This window comes from Neoarius graeffei, chromosome 3 (genome assembly GCF_027579695.1).
Source record: "Neoarius graeffei isolate fNeoGra1 chromosome 3, fNeoGra1.pri, whole genome shotgun sequence".
NCBI classification, from domain to species: domain Eukaryota; kingdom Metazoa; phylum Chordata; class Actinopteri; order Siluriformes; family Ariidae; genus Neoarius; species Neoarius graeffei.
Genome location: NC_083571.1, coordinates 8,841,903 through 8,860,222, shown reverse-complemented (window position 1 = coordinate 8,860,222; position 18,320 = coordinate 8,841,903). Strand labels below are relative to the sequence as shown.

General features: G+C 42.6%; 1 protein-coding gene across 1 annotated transcript in view; it reads left to right on the top strand.

Annotated features, from left to right (window-relative positions):
- The window catches only part of syne1a (spectrin repeat containing, nuclear envelope 1a), a 491,960-nt gene that overhangs the window by 67,316 nt on the left and 406,324 nt on the right, over positions 1 to 18,320 (top strand). The window contains 5 exon segments of the mRNA XM_060915606.1: positions 2,446 to 2,529; positions 10,512 to 10,532; positions 10,636 to 10,728; positions 10,814 to 10,992; positions 15,567 to 15,763. Coding sequence (XP_060771589.1) covers positions 2,446 to 2,529; positions 10,512 to 10,532; positions 10,636 to 10,728; positions 10,814 to 10,992; positions 15,567 to 15,763 — 574 coding nt within the window.

The window sequence follows — 18,320 nt, the reverse complement described above, 5'->3', positions numbered from 1 at the left end:
GTTCATGAATTGTCTTAGAAGCATTATTTAGTATCAATGAGCACATTTTGTTTCACAAGTGTAGTGTAAAGACTCTAAAATAAAATTTTAAAAAATTTAAGCAAATAGCAGAAGTTTGATATCGGCTTCTCAATATATCTGCCAAAAAGCTCAAAAAAACTTACAAAACCTTTTATTTGACCTTTCAGAAGGACCAAACAAAAGCTGCGATAATCAAAAGGTAAATTTTCTTAAAATAAACACCACTTACTTGATATCGGCGAACCACGAGGTGAATTTCATTTATCTTCTTTTTATCTGCCGATTATCTTCCGATACTACAAAGTTATAACGAGGTTTCTCTTATTTCGTTTCTAATTGGTTCCGAAGTTTATCAAGAAGGAGAACGGGTAATTAAGTTTGATCAGGATAAGTGCCGATTGGTTGCAAAGTTTCACTATTGCTACACTCATTCTTACATTCCTACAACACGATGACATTGTGGCTTTGCCACTCGTTCTTGTGTAGCTTTGATAACGTGAGATCAACTGTTCGTATCACGAGATCATGATTCAACATTCTGGTGATTGTAATGCTTATGAATATTCACAGTGCGCTATTGTTACACTCATTCGTACAACACGATGACATGGTGGTTCCTGCCTCGCCTCACCTCGCCTCTATGAGGCAGTAGCCACAAAAAAAAAGGTTGCCTCTGCCATAAGGTTATGACGGTCAAATCAATAAAAAACAGGCAGCTCAGTCTGTGCTAAAAACCTGTAGTCTGAACCGAAGCGTTCACAAATCTAAAAATATAACAGAGCTTGGAATATTCTGCCTTGATGAGGCTTCAAGATCCTGTACCATGCTGTTACTTTCTTTTAGAAAGGCGACACTGAATATTAATGATTGGGGTGCCAATAGTTTTGAATTTGATTTGGCCCAAGTGCCAAATCAAATACGCAGGGGTGATAGCGTTCCGGCGCCGCGCCGGATTTCCGGCGCGCCGTGGCTGGGGAAAAAAAAAAAAATCTAGTTCGCCCATTGTCCTGTGTCATTCTGAGATGCGCAGATAGACAGTAAAGGGACAACGCTATCACCCCTGAATACGCGAAAGTCAGCATGTGCAAAGCTATAAACAGAGAACAAGAGGGGACCTAAAACACAACCTTGAGGGACACCATATTGTAAAGCCAGTAACTCACTGGGCTGCGACAGCTTGTGACAAATTGCAAACGTCATTCGCGAGAGAGTTTCAAAAGTGTCTTGAAACATTCGCGGGGCTTCTCAATTTCCTCGCATGAGTTGCAAAGTGTCGCTCTTTCGTCGCTGAAATTTTGAACATGTTCAAAAAATTTGTGCGACAAAATTTCTCTCAAAATAGCCGCAAGTGCGTCACGAAGCCGTCACGAACCCTTCTCAAGTCAGTTTCCGTGAGACAGGAAGTGCGACTGTATGGGTAGTATCTCACTGGGCTGCGACAGCCTGTGACTAGTTGGAGACACAACAATTGCAATAAAATATGCGAATATCAATTCAGTGTGATTCCAAGTGAAAATTCGCATATTTTATCACAATTGTTGTGTCTCCAACTAGTCACAGGCTGTCGCAGCCCAGTGAGATACTACCCTAAGCCTTTGAAGAATGAAGACGGCCGTTTTGATTCATTTTACTGTATTTGTAAGAGGTTTTAGGAGAAGGAAGTATCTGTTGATCTCAGCTTTTGGGTTTTCAATTTCACAAAGCTATGCTGTCGTGATGATTAGCTGAACGGATTTCAAGTGGAAGTCAACAACTTGTAGAAACATAGAACCAAACAGTGAATATTAATGATTTGGGGTGCCAGTAGTTTTGAAACCTTGAGAGGAACCAGACTCAAAAGGGAACCCATCCTCATTTGGGTGATAAGAGATAGCGTGATTATAAATAACTCGCTTCTGTAAGTGTGCCCTATATACAGTAGTCACAAAGTACAAGTATGGTCTAGGAGGGTGCCAATAATTATCATCATAATGTTCAAGAATGCGGTTAAAGTCTAAATCTGAATATCTGGGGTACAGAAATAACCAGTGGCCTATTTCACGTCTAGACAGGCTTTATATAGGACTCTCCTCAGTACACACACACTCATTCATGCTAACACACACACACACACACACACGATCAGCCTCTCCCATAAGGCCAGTATCGCCTCAGGTCCATAGTATGTTACACAAAATGGCAGACAGCGCTTTGGGTTTTCAGTCGCGCCGTTTCATTTATCCTCGTCTTCAGCGTTGGTGCTTTTAATGTTAATCACAGACTCGCAGTTTGCTGCACGTCTTTGTTTCCACGCGTCCGACTTCACTTCCAGCTCTCTCAGAGTGAAATGTTCTTTCTCTTTGTTTTCCACCTTCCCCCTCTGGTCCTTTCCTCGTATCTGTCTCCCTTCCCCCCCCCCCCCCCCAAAAAAAAAACCCGCCACAGCCTTGCGAGCAGGGCCGCAAGCTCAGAAGGATCCACTGGCTGGCCAACGTGGGAACGGCGCTGCACTTCCTCGAGGGCAGGAGGGTAAGCTCGTTCCTTTCCCAGAGAGCTCTGCTCAGGTGAAGCGCTCCGGGTCATAACCGCTCGGCTTGACCCACGCAGCCTTGACAGCTCTTTTTTTTTCCTCCCTTTTTTCTGTCTTTTTCTTTCACGCTTTTCCTCTCCCCTTCTTCCTTCTCCTGAGAGATCCACGGAGGCTCTCTCGACTCACTTCACGCTTTTGTTCTTTCCCAGAAATTCCTCACAGTGAGGAATCATCAACCCATCCGTCTTTCGTATCGAAGGTGAATTTGGTCCTTTATATTGATGCAAATGCCAAAAATCATTGTCCTTATTAAGTAAAGAATATAAAATGTAGGAAAATAATCAACAACAAGGTGTTGTGATGCTGATTGGGGTGCTAATAATTTTGAAACATGCACTATTAAAAAGAAAAAAAAATTACGTTTGAATTACACGTGTTATTCATTTTACAGGTACAGTTTTGCTCGTCATAAAGGGTGCCAATAATTATGAAGTAGATGTGGTCTAACGGAACATCCTGAAGAGCTTTATTCCTTTTATATCGCAGCGATTTCCCAAAACACCACGTCACTGACTCTTCACGTCACTGACCATCCACATCACCGACCATCCACATCACTGACTGTCCACATCACTAACAATCCACGTCACTGACTGTCCACGTCACTGACTGTCCACATCACTGACTATTCATATCACTGACTGTCCACGTCACTAACGAACCACGTCACTGACTATTCACGTCACTGACCATCCACATCACTGACTGTCCACATCACTAACGATCCACGTCACTGACTGTCCACGTCACTGACTGTCCACATCACTGACTATTCATGTCACTGACTGTCCACGTCACTAACGAACCACATCACTGACTGTTCACGTCACTGACGATCCACATCACTAATGAACCACATCACTGACTGTCCACGTCACTGACTGTCCATGTCACTAACGAACCACATCACTGACTGTCCATGACACTGACTGTCCACGTCACTAACGAACCATGTCACTGACTGTCCACATCACTAACGAACCACATCACTGACTATCCACATCACTAATGAACCACATCACTGACTGTCCGTCACTGACTGTCCACGTCACTAACGAACCATGTCACTGACTGTCCACGTCACTGACTGTCCACATCACTAACGAACCACATCACTGACTATCCACGTCACTAACGAACCACGTCACTGACTGTCCACATCACTGACTGTCCACATCACTAACGAACCACATCACTGACTGTCCACCTCACTAACAAACCACGTCACTGACTGTCCACGTCACTGACTGTTCACGTCACTGACTGTCCACATCACTAACGAACCACATCACGGACTGTCCACATCACTGACTGTCCACGTCACTGACTGTCCACGTCACTGACTGTCCACGTCACTAACGAACCACATCACGGACTGTCCACGTCACTGACTGTCCACGTCACTAACGAACCACGTCACTGACTGTCCACGTCACTGACTATCCACATCACTAACGAACCACATGACTGACTGTCCACGTCACTGACTGTCCACATCACTGACCATTCATGTCACTAACAAACCACGTCACTGACTATTCACGTCACTAACGAACCACGTCACTGACTATCCACGTTACTAATGAACCACGTCACTGACTATTCACGTCACTAACGAACCACGTCACTGACTATCCACGTTACTAATGAACCACGTCACTGACTATTCACGTCACTAACGAACCACGTCACTGACTATCCACACGTCAGAACTTTTATCCGTTTATCGCTACATTTAGTGTTGGTGAACGTCCACAAAGCAAGTTAGCAAGTAACCTTCAAACAGTAACCTTTCTTTCTTTCTTTCTTTCTTTCTTTCTTTCTTTCTTTCTTTCTTTCTTTGTTGAGGGTGTGTTTGTTTGTTTTTTTGCCGATTCCTGACTTCCAGCTTTGACTTTTGAGGAAGAAATTACATTCAACACTCCTTACTTTCTTTTTAAGTGTATTTTTTTGTTCTTTTTCCTGCACCCCTGATGCCAGCTGCATGAGCTACAACATCCTTCTTCTCCCCGATAAATCTGTTCATCCCCAGACCCCAGTCTGTATCTGACACTTTGATGAATGTGAGCAGCTCTGTGGTCCAGTCTGAACAAACAGGCATCTATAAATCCACTGATTGATTTACTGAGCGACTTCTGGCACGCAGAAAACAAGCGTCTTTATTTTCCTGTCAGGAATATGACCAATTTTAACCAAATATTTAAATAAGTATTGCATGGTAGATCTTTTCTACATTAGTTATCTGCTCATTCCCAGCGTGCCCTTGGCCTCGTGCAGATAAATCAAGACGGAGAGAGACGGAGTGTTGACTAGAAGCCATTTGTTTTCATTTGCTATAAATCAGCCATGAGGTTCAGCTTCTAGCCGAAGCCTGGACATTATTCATTTTGATCGAGTCACTCATCCCCATTTCTATTAACTCCATTCGGTTCCTTACTATTTCCATTTGCAGGGATCGATTTGATTTGAAGAAGCATGCTCCTCATCCAGTGAGAACTAATACTTTTCAAAATCTGTTTAAATTTACCAAAATTTGTAATGCTGTAATGTGATAAACTTGAAGATAGATGGAATATCAATATTATCTGAATTTCAGTCATTTTCATTCAGTTACTCCTATTGCTAAATTATAACTAGCTAACTAGCTAACTTCCTCATGTGGGTTTTTTTCTGCTCATATATTTACATCTGCTAGAGTAAGACGTGTTGAGTTTCTTCTTGTAAAAATGTTGTAAAATTTTCCAGAGTATTTTAAGACATTAAAAAAAGGTTTATGTTAACATGAACAGTGTGTGACTCGGCACTGACTGTGACTCAGAGCTGACTGTGACTCGGAGCTGACTGTGACATGGAGCTGACTGTATCTGGGAAATGACTGTGACTCAGAGCTGACTGTGACTCGGTGCTGAATGTCATTCGAGGTGACTGTGACTCGGAGATGACTGTCACTTGGAACTGACTATCACTCGGAGCTGATTGTGACTCGGTGCTGAATGTAATTCGAGGTGACTGTGACTCGGAGATGACTGTCACTTGGAACTGACTGTCACTTGAAGCTGACTGTATCTGGGAAATGACTGACTCGGAGCTGACTGTATCTGGGAAATGACTGTCACTCTGCGTTGACTGTCACTTGTGCATTGACTGTATCTGGGAAATGACTGCGACTCAGAGCTGACTGTCAGTCAGAACTAACTGCGCCTCAGAGCTGACTGCGACTCGGAGCTGACTGTCACTCGGAGCTGACTGTATCTGGGAACTGACTGTGACTCAGAGCTGACTGTCAGTCAGAACTAACTGCGCCTCGGAGCTGACTGTCACTCGGAGCTGACTGTATCTGGGAACTGACTGTGACTCAGAGCTGACTGTCAGTCAGAACTAACTGCGCCTCAGAGCTGACTGTCATTCGGCACTGACTGTATCTGGGAGCTGACTGCGCCTCAGAGCTGACTGCGACTCGGAGCTGAATGTCACTCAGAGCTGACTGTATCTGGGAGCTGACTGTGACTCGGAGCTGACTGTCAGTCAGAACTAACTGCGCCTCAGAGCAGACTGTGATTCGGAGCTGACTGTAACTCAGCGCTGACTGTATCTGGGAGCTGACTGTGACTCAGAGCTGACTGTGAGTCAGAACTAACTGTGACTCGGAGCTGACTGCGACTCGGAGCTGACTGTCACTCGGAGCTGACTGTATCTGGGAAATGACTGTGACTTGTAGCTGACTGTGACTCGGAGCTGACTGTATCTGGGAAATAACTGCGACTCAGAGCTGACTGTCAGTCAGAACTAACTGTGCCTCGGAGCTGACTGCGACTCAGAGCTGACTGCGATTCGAAGCTGACTGTATCTGGGAACTGACTATGACTCGGCGCTGACTGTCAGTCAGAATTGACTGCGACTCAGAGCTGACTGCAACTCGAAGCTAATTGTATCTGGGAACTGACTGACTCGGCGCTGACTGTGACTCAGAGCTGACTGTGACTCGGAGCTGACTGTGAGTCAGAGCTGATTGTGACTCGGAGCTGATTGTGACTCGGCGATGGCTGCGACTCAGAGATGACTGTCAGGCAAAGCTGACTGTGATGCAGAACTAACTGTGTCTCTCAGCTGACTGTGTCTCGGAACTGACTGAAGTGTTCATGAGGAGCTTTTCATTAAAGCCGTGATCCAGGGTGAAAGCAGGAAATGGCTCACATCTCCATTATGAACTTACTATCCTGCTTTCTTTCTTTCTTTCTTTCTTTCTTTCTTTCTTTCTTTCTTTCTTTCTTTCTTTCTTTCTGTAGTTTAGTTAGTTAGTAATTTAATTTTTTTAGTTAGTTCTGTGTGAAATACCCAGACAGGCAACCTGAGTATTCTCACTGACACTGAATCTGTTCTTCCAGCACACACTAAACCCACATTCACGCTGCTCCTCCAGCTCCCTCTTCTCTTAATAGAGGTGAAAAATCCATTCTCTCTCTCACATGGCTGAGGCTCAGCTACTGCAGTCCTCTCTCTCTTTCATTCTATTATCTCTCTCTTATTCTGTTATCTCTCTCATACTCTCTCGCTTGCTCTGGTTCCTTTAATCTAGACACCTATGTATAGCGCGTATTACATTACTGCAGTTCTTACTGTGCGCAGGTATTTTAATGTATTTGATGCTACATTAGAAAAAAAAAACTCTGCAGTTGTAGCTTAAAGGAATATGTGAAATAATTTTTACATTTTTTCCCCTTTCATTCCCCTTAGTCAAGATATGTTTGTGGTCTGATATTTGCTTTTTCATTAAAAAAATAAATGTTTTTTCATAATTATACTTCAAATTTGTAATATGATCTTGGAAAAAATAATCTGTGGAGAGCATCAGGCTTGTAGTACTCGAGTCCGACTTGTGGCCTAATTTTAAGGACTCGTGTCTCGACTTGGACCCTAGCACTGATGGCTCGGACTTGGACTCGGACTCGTGCATTAATTGCATTTGGACTCGTAAACTGGAGACGAGGACTTGGATTTTGTTCTTAATTTTTTGTAACATGCCATAATAATTTGGCATAAGATATTTATATCGACATTAATTTTGTGTAAGGGTGTCACACCTGGGCGGCACGGTGGTGTAGTGGTTAGTGCTGTCGCCTCACAGCAGGAAGGTCTGGGTTCGAGCCCCGTGGCCAGCGAGGGCCTTTCTGTGCAGAGTTTGCATGTTCTCCCCGTGTCCGCGTGGGTTTCCTCCGGGTGCTCCGGTTTCCCCCACAGTCCAAAGACGTGCAGGTTAGGTTAACTGGTGACTCTAAATTGACCGTAGGTGTGAATGTGAGTGTGAATGGTTGTCTGTGACTATGTGTCGGCCCTGTGATGACCTGGCGACTTGTCCAGGGTGTACCCCGCCTTTCGCCCGTAGTCAGCTGGGATAGGCTCCAGCTTGCCTGCGACCCTGTAGAACAGGATAAAGCGGCTAGAGATAATGAGATGAAATGAGTGTCACACCTGCGCACCTTGGCGCGTGCATCAGATAGACTCTCGGGCGCGCTCCGGACAGCGCGCACACCATGCAGACTCTCACACATGCCGTGAACAACTCGCACCTGCACAGGATTAAAGTGCTGATGACACGTTTTTGACATCTTTGGCGATGTTTTATAACATAAAAAGTAATTCCCGATGATCCATATATTAATTCACGAAGGTGCCTATTTTACAAGTTATGATAAAAAACGCGGCTATTTGGGCAAATTTGACGGGGCTGCAGCACCCAGGAGACAAATGAGGAGGAGGGGCTATATGACGTCAGTGAAAGAACCTTCCTCCTCACTTACCAGTTTGTTGTTGATGCGACAGGTGTTCAGTTTATCATTATTAGTATTTTTATTATACATTATTTTATATATATATATATATATATATATATATATATATATATATGTATATGTATGTATGTGTGTGTGTATATATATATAGTTATTATGCCTTCGCGTTGTGTTGCCGGCTTTTGCTCCAAAACCCACAAGGATGGGGTAAGTTTATTCGAGTTTCCCAGAGATCCCGTACTGCATGCGAAATGGGTGAGGCAAGTCAGGCGCACTCGTGACAAGTGGGAGCCCTCACCAACATCCGTCCTGTGCTCTGAACACTTCGATTTGGATTGTTTTGACACCCTTCCCAGCTTAAAAGAATCTCTTGGGTGTTCAGTTCAGCACAAACGTGTGCTGCTACCATCAGCAGTGCCTACAGTATTCCGGAGGGGGTCTACTAGTAGCTATGCCGGATCCAGCAGTTGCCTGGGACAAGCCGACTCCTCCAAAGACAGTCTTCCTGTCAGAACATGTGTTGAGAAATGACATAAGATAAAGGTACGTAGAGCTATAGAGTGCTCCGACATGATGCTAAAAATAGTAACCATGCGGTCTGCGCGGCCATCTTGGAAGTGACTCGCTCCAGAGCGCTCATAGAGTACACATCATAGAGTACACATTCATGATAATCATAAATGTAATCATAAAGTCGGAGTGATATCAGTCATGTATTTGCTTGTGAAAGCTTGCGGCTTTCATGTAACTGCCGCCTAGCAACGAGAGGCAAAGGGTAAAGAGGGTAGGCTATCATAGATTCTATTCGGAAGAGATCAACACAATTCTAGACTCCCAGAAGAGGAAGAGCTAGCACTAGAAAGTTCACCGGCGTTTTCATGCGCCATTTCCATTGAGTAGAACCAGAGTAGAACAGCCAGTGAACCGCAGCGTGTTCTCCCGCTGACATCACAACATGGCCGCGAGTCACGGACCCAGTTTTCTTGCGCTGTGCAATTAAAAGTTGGATATTCGCGTAACAACAGCTTCTTTTCACGTAATTATAACAGAAATCTAACATGTTTGCCATGTTGTATAGTTTATTTAAGAAATTGCATAGAGTCATGTTCGTGTCATCAGCACTTTAAGGCGCAATCAGTGCGCCGATGTATATAAAAACACACTTATTTTGCGAAGTATTGAGTCACGTTGCTGACACATTACTGAGCCTTATTTCCTTGTTCGGGTTCCTGATCCCTGATTTCCTGTTTCTTGTCTTTGATTCTGACGAGTCTACGATAGCCTGTTTGTGTCTCGCTCAACCTATCGCCTGTTTCACCGTTTTATGATTTTGCCTGCTGTTCTGGATTGTTTATGTCTTCACTTGTATTAATAAACACACCTTCTGCACTTCCATCCGTCTCCCAACCATCTCTGACAGAATACTTCACACTCCCTGATAAAAAGAAGCACGTTCACCTGTTCAGGAACAAACTAATGTGAATGGCACTGAAACAGACACCGTCACATGGTGTGGGCGGAGTCGTGTTCTCAGACTCGACCTGAAATTTTTTTTAATGACTTAGACTTGACTCGGACTTGAACACTGGGGACTCGAGACTGGACTCGGACTCGAGGTTTAGTGACTCGACTACAACACCGGAGAGCATAAACATGTTGTGTTCTAAATATGTTGTGTTTTTTTTTTTTTTAAAGTGGTGGGATATTTTAATAAAATTTCCCTCATTAAAATCACCACAGTCTATGAGTTTACATAAATATGTCAATTTCCTCAGTGATTTATTTAGCCTGAACATCAGGTAGCTAGTTAGCTAGGTTAGCAAACAGATTTTGGAGCATGTCATCATCATTGGTAAAAAGCTCCAAATAATTTGGAGAGGCTGAAAATCAACTTAAGCACGTGTGTGTGGAACCTGAATCTGAATACGAGTAACTTTCCTACTATATAAACAGTGACGGAAATTTTGGATTTCAGTTGCTATCTGTTATCTGGGTATGTTTAGCAGGAATATTTCGTAAGATTGTCCTAGAGTTGAAGCTGATCTTTCATTTCTCACTCCCAGCTCGCCTTGGTTTAACATCATCTCTCTTTTCTCTTCTCTCAACATTACATGTATCGTCTCTGCCCTCAGTCTGTGTACAGAGGATCTCCGGTTAGTAAAGGCTTAAGTGTATATTAATATTAATATCAGTGACGTAATAATTAATAGCTGTGAGGAGGGAGTGATGAGGATTAAATATCTTTTTTTGCGACAGATCAAACTGGTTAACATCAACACCACGGATGTTGTAGATGGCAGACCCTCGATCGTCCTGGGCTTGATATGGACCATTATATTATATTTCCAGGCAAGAGTGTGCACAAAAAAATAAATAAATTTAACAGTTTCTCCGAAAGCGTATCATCTGATCGTGCACGGTTTACCGTCTCCAGATTGAGGAACTCACCAGCACGCTACCACCTCAGAACGTACAGACGAGCAGCACATCCTCGGTGGACAGCTCCAACAGCACAGAGGCGATCAGCCCGCCTGTCAAACGCAAGCCCCGCCTCTCCTTCCAGGGCGGAGCCAAGAAGGCTCTACTTAAATGGGTTCAGAAAACCGCTACCAAGTATGAACTTTAATCTACACTCTGACACTTGATTCCAGTTTACTGAAGTGTATGCTTTGGGGACTGAAATTGTAATCTGGTCACATGATCAACGAAGGCTTAAAGCTGAGGAAAAAGACAGGGATCGTCCCATCCATAATTTCTGGTTACTTTAACTGGGTTAATGTTGAACAGGCAGGTGTTATTGCGTCATAAAATGTAGCAGCCAATCATGTTCCAGTATACAGGCAGTTTACTAGTGAAAGGGAGAGGGGCTTGTACAGTGGTGCTTGAAAGTTTGTGACCCCTTTTGAATTTTCTGTATTTCTGCATAAATATGACCTAAAACATCATCAGATTTTCACACAAGTCCTAAAAGTAGATAAAGAGAACCCAGTTAAACAAATGAGACAAAAATATTATACTTGGTCATTTATTTATTTATTGAGGAAAATGATCCAATATTACATATCTGTGAGTGGCAAAAGTATGTGAACCTTGGCTTTCAGTATCTGGTGTGACCCCCTTGTGCAGCAATAACTGCAACTAAATGTTTGCGGTAACTGTTGATCAGTCCTGCACACCGGCTTGGAGGAATTTTAGCCCGTTCCTCCGTACAGAACAGCTTCAATTCTGGGATGTTGGTGGGTTTCCTCACATGAACTGCTCGCTTCAGGTCCTTCCACAACATTTCCATTGGATTAAGGTCAAGACTTTGACTTGGCCATTCCAAAACATTAACTTTATTCTTCTTTAACCATTCTTTGATAGAGCGACTCATGTGTCACGTTGTCTTGCTGCATGACCCACCTTCTCTTGACATTCAGTTCATGGACAGATGTCCTGACATTTTCCTTTAGAATTCGCTGGTATAATTCAGAATTCATTGTTCCATCAATGATGGCAAGCTGTCCTGGCCCAGATGCGGCAAAACAGGCCCAAACCATGATACTACCACCACCATGTTTCACAGATGGGATAAGGTTCTTATGCTGGAATGCAGTGTTTTCCTTTCTCCAAACATAATGCTTCTCATTTAAACCAAAAGGTTCAACAACACTTTTCCTGAGGTCCTCAGAAATCTCCTTTGTTTGTGCCATGATACACTTCTACAACCTCAATTCCAAAAAAGTTGGGACACTGTATAAAACATAAATAAAAACAGAATGTGAAGATTTGCAAATCATGGAAACCATAGATTTCATTGAAAATAGTACGAAGACAACATATCAAATGTTGAAACTGAGAAATTTTACTGTTCTTTGAAAAATATATGCTCATTTTGAATTTGATGCCAGCGACACGTTTCAGAAAAGTTGGGATGGGGTAACAAAAGACTGAAAAAGTTGTGTAATGCTAAAAAAAATTAATTTGGTTAATTGGCAACAGGTTAGTAAGATGATTGGGTATAAAAAGAGCATCCCAGAGAGGCGGAGTCTCTCAGAAGTAAAGATCAGGGCTTTGAACCGGTTCAAGGAACGAAAACGAAAACCGGGAACTTTTTCTATTTCACATGGAACAGAAACGAAACCAGAAACTTTATTATTTTTTATGTTCCGGAACAGAAACGCTTATTAAAAATAATGGTAACCGGTTAATACCGGTTTTTATTTCGTTCCTCAAAGTTTCTGTAGCCTACAAATAGTCATTCTTCTCCTGCGCAAGTTTCTATGACCCGCTGGGGTTCACTTCCTGTGTGACGTTCGCTGACTAAATGGAGAGCGCGGGAAGGTGGACTGCTAGTGGGTAATTGCATTACTGAGTGTCTGAGCAAAGAAGAGCCTGAACGATGCAACCTCCCTATTGGCTGTTTGTAAAAATGTATCAGTTGTTGCCCTTCCCACGGGAATCATCGCGCGCTCGAGAGACGAGACCTGATGAGTTAGTTCGTTGGTAGCAGAACAAAATGTCTGGACACAAATCGGGTTTTCAGAAAAGGAAAGAAAATAAACAGAGGGTCGAAAATACAAAAAAGGAGGCAGAAAATGCAAAACGAGTTTTAAGGTAGGACAAATGGTTAGTTTTTAAGGCAGCCCGCCGTGGCTGCAGGCTTTCAGTTGCGTCATTGAATGGTTAGTTTTCTGAGGCAGCCCGCCGTGGCTGCCTGCAGGCTTATTTATTATAGCCCATTTAGTTAAAATAGTTGATATAAAATGTTTATAGTTATAGTTATGTGATGGTTGTCCTGATTTAGACTGGTGGGTTTTTTTGGGGGGGGTTTGCGCGATGTTGCACCCGGGTCCAGATTAGGGCAGAACCGGCCCTGGCTACATTTCAGGTGTAGTTTGTTTTATGTATGTATGTACTTGCATAGATGTGTACTTGGTCTTCCAATATGGCGCCTAACAAAATCTCGCGGCGCGGTGACGTCATGCGGTAGCCCTCTATAGGGCCTGACTAGCCTTTGGTAACACACTAAACGAATTATCTTTCATTTTTGGCACTGTTTCTGTTTGTGTAGATGGGAAGACATACTGAGAATCCAAATCACCAACATTTGAAATAATAATTGTTTTGAATTATTTCTTGTCTTATTTAATGAAGGTTGTAATAGAATTAGCCTACATTTGGCTTAAGCTGGATGAGACAGAGACATAATTTTATAGCCATTTGTTAAACAGCTGACAGGGAACGTAATTAACCATTCCGGGAACGAAATTTTTTTGTTCTAACCGGTTCGGGAACGTCTATTTAATGGTGGAACCCAAAACCGGAAACGTTAAAATTCCGTTTCTGTTCGGAACGAACCAATAGGAAAAAAATTCCGGTTCAAAGCCCTGGTAAAGATGGGGAGGGGTTCACCGCTCTGTGAAAGACTGCGTGGGCAAACAGTGCAACAATTTAAGAATAACGTTCCTCAATGTAAAATTGCAAAGAATTTGTGGATCACATCATCTACGGTACATAATATCATTAAAAGATTCAGAGAATCTGGAGAAATCTCTGTATGCAAGAGACAAGGTTCAAAACTGACATTGGATGCCTGTGATCTTCAGGCCCTCAGACGACACTGCATTAAAAACAGACACGTGTCTGTAGTGGAAATCACTGTATGGGCTCAGGAACACTTCAGAAAACCATCGTGTGTGAAAACAGTTCATTACTGCATCCACAAATGCAAGTTAAAACCAAATATAAACAATATCCAGAAACACCGCCACTTTTTCTGGGCCCGAGCCCTTTTACGATGGACTGAAGCGAAGTGGAAAATTGTCCCGAGGTCTGACAAATCGAAAGTAGAAATTCTTTTGAGAAATCATGGACACCACGTCCTCCAGGCTAAATAGGAGAGGGACCATCCGGCTTGTTATCAGTGCACAGTTCAAAAGCAGCATCTGTGATGGTATGAGGGTGCATTAGTGCACGTGATATGGGTAGCTTGTACATCTGGGAAGGCATCATTAATGTTGAATGATATATCCATGTTTCCGAGCAATATGCTGCCATCCAGACAAAATATTTTTCAGGGAAGGCCTTCCTTCTTTCAGCAAGACAATGCCAAACCGCTTTCTGCACATATTAAAACTGCATAGCTCCGTAGTAAAAGAGTCCGGATGCTAAACTGGCCTGCCTGTAGTCCAGACCTGTCTCCCATTTACAACATTTGGTGCATTATGAAGTGCAAAATATAACAAAAGAGACCCTGAACTGTTGAACAACTGAAATTGTATATCATGCAAGAATGGGACAACATTTCTCTTTAAAAACGACAGCAATTGGTCTCCTCAGTTCCCAAACGTTTACAGAGTGTTGTTAAAAGTACGGGTGATGCAACACAGTGGTAAACACGCCCCTGTCCCAACTTTTCTGAAACATGTTGCTGACATCAATTTCAATTTGAGCAAATATTTTTCAAAAAACAACAAAATTTCTCAGTTTCAACATACGATTTTTTTGGTCTTTCCTTTTTTCAAGTAAGTATAGGGTTTCCAAGATTTGCAAATTGTCACATTCTGTTTTTATTAACAGTTTACACAGCATCCCAACTTTTTTGGAATTGGGGTTGTACAAACATGTGTTGTGAAGATCAGACTTTGATAGATCCCTGTTCTTTAAATAAAACAGGGTGCCCACTCACACCTGATTGTCATCCCATTGATTGAAAACACCGGACTCTAATTTCACCTTCAAATCCTAGAGGTTCACATACTTTTGCCACTCACAGATATGTAATACTGGATCATTTTCCTCAATAAATAAATGACCAAGTATAATATTTTTGTCTCATTTGTTTAACTGGGTTCTCTTTATCTACTTTTAGGACTTGTGTAAAAATCTGATGATGTTTTAGGTCATATTTGTGCAGAAATATAGAAAATTCTAAAGGGTTCGCAAACTTTCAAGCACCACTGTATGTGTGGCCAATTTTTGGTTGTGTTTTTTTTTCTGTTCTTCTTTTGTTGTTTATGATGTTTCTTGCAGAACTCCCTCGACAAACATTTTATTGGTTAATATATAAAATTTCTTTTGACTAATTAAAAACTTTTTCCGTTATCACATTTTTTTTTTACTTCAAGCACATTGCAGTAGAATGAATAATCGTACACTAATTCTTTTTATTCCTTCTTTCGTTATGTATTTTTTTGGGATTACAGGAGACTGGGTCTGGATGTCAGGGATTTCGGTCCTAGCTGGCGTTCGGGTATAGCGTTTCACGCCGTCATCTTCGCTCTGCGTCCTCAGCTGGTGGACATGGAGCGCGTGTGGAACCAACCCAACAGAGCCAACCTGGAGGAGGCGTTCTCCCTGGCTGAGAGAGAGCTGGGCATCCCGCGCCTACTCGACCCCGAGGGTAAACATAATCCTTATAATCCTGTTGAATTTTTACATTATTCTTTCTTGCGTTATTGCAGCATTTATTGATCATGTCGCATTTCCAAATAAACGTAATTGGGGTGGATGATGCGACAAAAGTATCATATCATATAATACTTGTCAACATTTCTAGGGTATATAGTATGCATCACGATATATACACTGTAGATTTGCTCACAAACTGACAACAATTTGGCTAAATTTGATTTTTTTTCCAGGAAAAATTTAATTTGATTTTTTCTGCAAATACATTTCAACAAATACTATCTACAAAAAAAATTTTCTACACTTTCTACAAACAATTTACTTTTAAAAATACTTTTTACAAATGCTATCTAAAAAAAACCCCTTTCTTCCAAATTTTTTTTTTTTACAAATGCAAAATATGTAAAAACAAAAATACTACAGTCGGTTACAAAAGTATTCAAACCCCCCCGGAATTGATCAGATTCCTATAAATAACAAACTACTGAATAAATACACAATCCTCTTGTCAGTATTTTTTTATATAGTGATCTTTGCTGAATAAAAAGCTATTAACAAAACGCTTGACTAAAAAGATATGTTTTCAGCCGAGACTTAAACACTGAGACTGTGTCTGAGTCCCGAACACTACTTGGAAGGCTGTTGCGTAACTCTGGGGCTTTGTAAGAAAAGGTTCTGCCCCCTGATGTAGCCTTCACTATATAGGTACCAACAAATAGCCTGCACCTTTTGATCTAAGTAGGCATGGTGGGTCATAAAGGACCAGAAGTTTGCTTAAAATCTATTTGCATAAATACTCACCACCCCCCTTAAAGATAAGGTAACGGAATTTCACAAGTTAGTAATATAACAGGGTGGGAAAGTATGTTTAAGAGAATCGGACATCCCAGTACGCACTGTTGGGTTGATAGTGAGGAAGTAGAAGCTGTACTTCGCCACCCAAGCACTACCTGGACAAGGTTGTTCTCATAACTCAGAGCGGGCTGGTAAAGGAAATCTCTGTAACGCTGAAGGAGTTTCAGAGTACAGTGGCTGAGAGTGGAGTGAAGATGCACCACACAACTATTTCAAGAGCTCTGTATAATTAAGGACTGTATGAGAGGCATGGCTGGAATGAACACGTTGTTCAAGAAGAGCTAAAGGAAAGACCAAGAATGACCCAATGAAGATGTGCGAGACCAAGACTGAGATACTATATTTGGGTAAGTTTCAAAGTGTGACGCAAAACTAAGGTAGGCCATACGTCAATTAATTAACACCATCGCTACAGTGAAATATGGTGGTGGTAGCGTCAAGGCCTGGAGATCCTAATCATCCTCAGAACCTGGGTGTTTTTTCAAAATTGTAGGGAAAATGGATGGAGCAAAATACTGAGGGATATTACAAGAGAACCTGCTTCTTCTCCTACAGCACTATTGCCAGGTCAGAGTCGATGTGGACCTGACTGATCCACATGTCATATTAATTGGAGTATAGTTTTACGCCGGATGCCCTTCCTGACGCAACCCTCCCATTTCTGGGCTTGGGAAACAACCAGTCACACTGTGTGCAATTTTGAGTAGCCAGTTAGCCTCACTGCATATCTTTGAAGCACACCCATGCAGACACGGGGAGAACGTGCAAACTCCACACAGAAAGGCCCCCGTCAGCCACTGGACTTGAACCCAGAACCTTCTTGCTTTGATGCGACAGTGCTAACCTCTACACCACCGTGCCACCCATAAGAGTCTTTTGGTGCTTTAGTCTGTTTAAAAAAAAAAGTAATAAGGCTGAAGAGAAACTCCACCTTTCAGCCAGACAGTGGTCCCAAATATAAGGCCAAAGCAATGTAGGAGCAAAACGGTGACTGTTTTTCTTGGACAAAAACCATTGCCAAATAGTGTGCAAAGCTGGTTAGAACTTAGCCCGACAGACTTACAGGAAAAAGAAGTTCTGGGTTGAATATTCATACAAGCAATCGAGAGAATTTTTTTAAGCATCTGTTGACAAATAAACTGTCACTTCACAGCAAGAAGGTTCTCGGTTCGAGCCCAGTGGCCAACAGGGGCCTTTCTGTGTGGAGTTTGCATGTTCTCGCCGTGTCTGCGTGGGTTTCCTCCGGGTGCACCGGTTTCCCCAACAGTCCAAAGACATGCAGGTTCGGTTAATCAGTGGCTCTAAATTGACCGTAGGTGTGAATGGTTGTGTGTCTCTACTGTATGTGTCAGTCCTACGATGATCTGGTGACTTGTCCAGGGTGTACCCCGCCTCTCGCCCATAGTCAGCTGGGATAGGCTCTAGCTTGCCTGCGACCTTGCACAGGATAAGTAGTTATGGATAATGGATGGCTGGATGGATGGATGGTGACACCCTACCATATCCTTCCTCGAACACACAACCAAACAGCATCTTTTCAAACTGCTATTCATTGCTGCATCCTGGGGCAGTGTAACATATGCAGAGGAAAAATGCTATCTGCCCTCTTCTGCATTCACGACCTCAATGGTTAGCTGGTGTCGCAAGGAGAACGCGAGCACTTCCAGTTTGGACACGGATAGCTGTGGCATTGT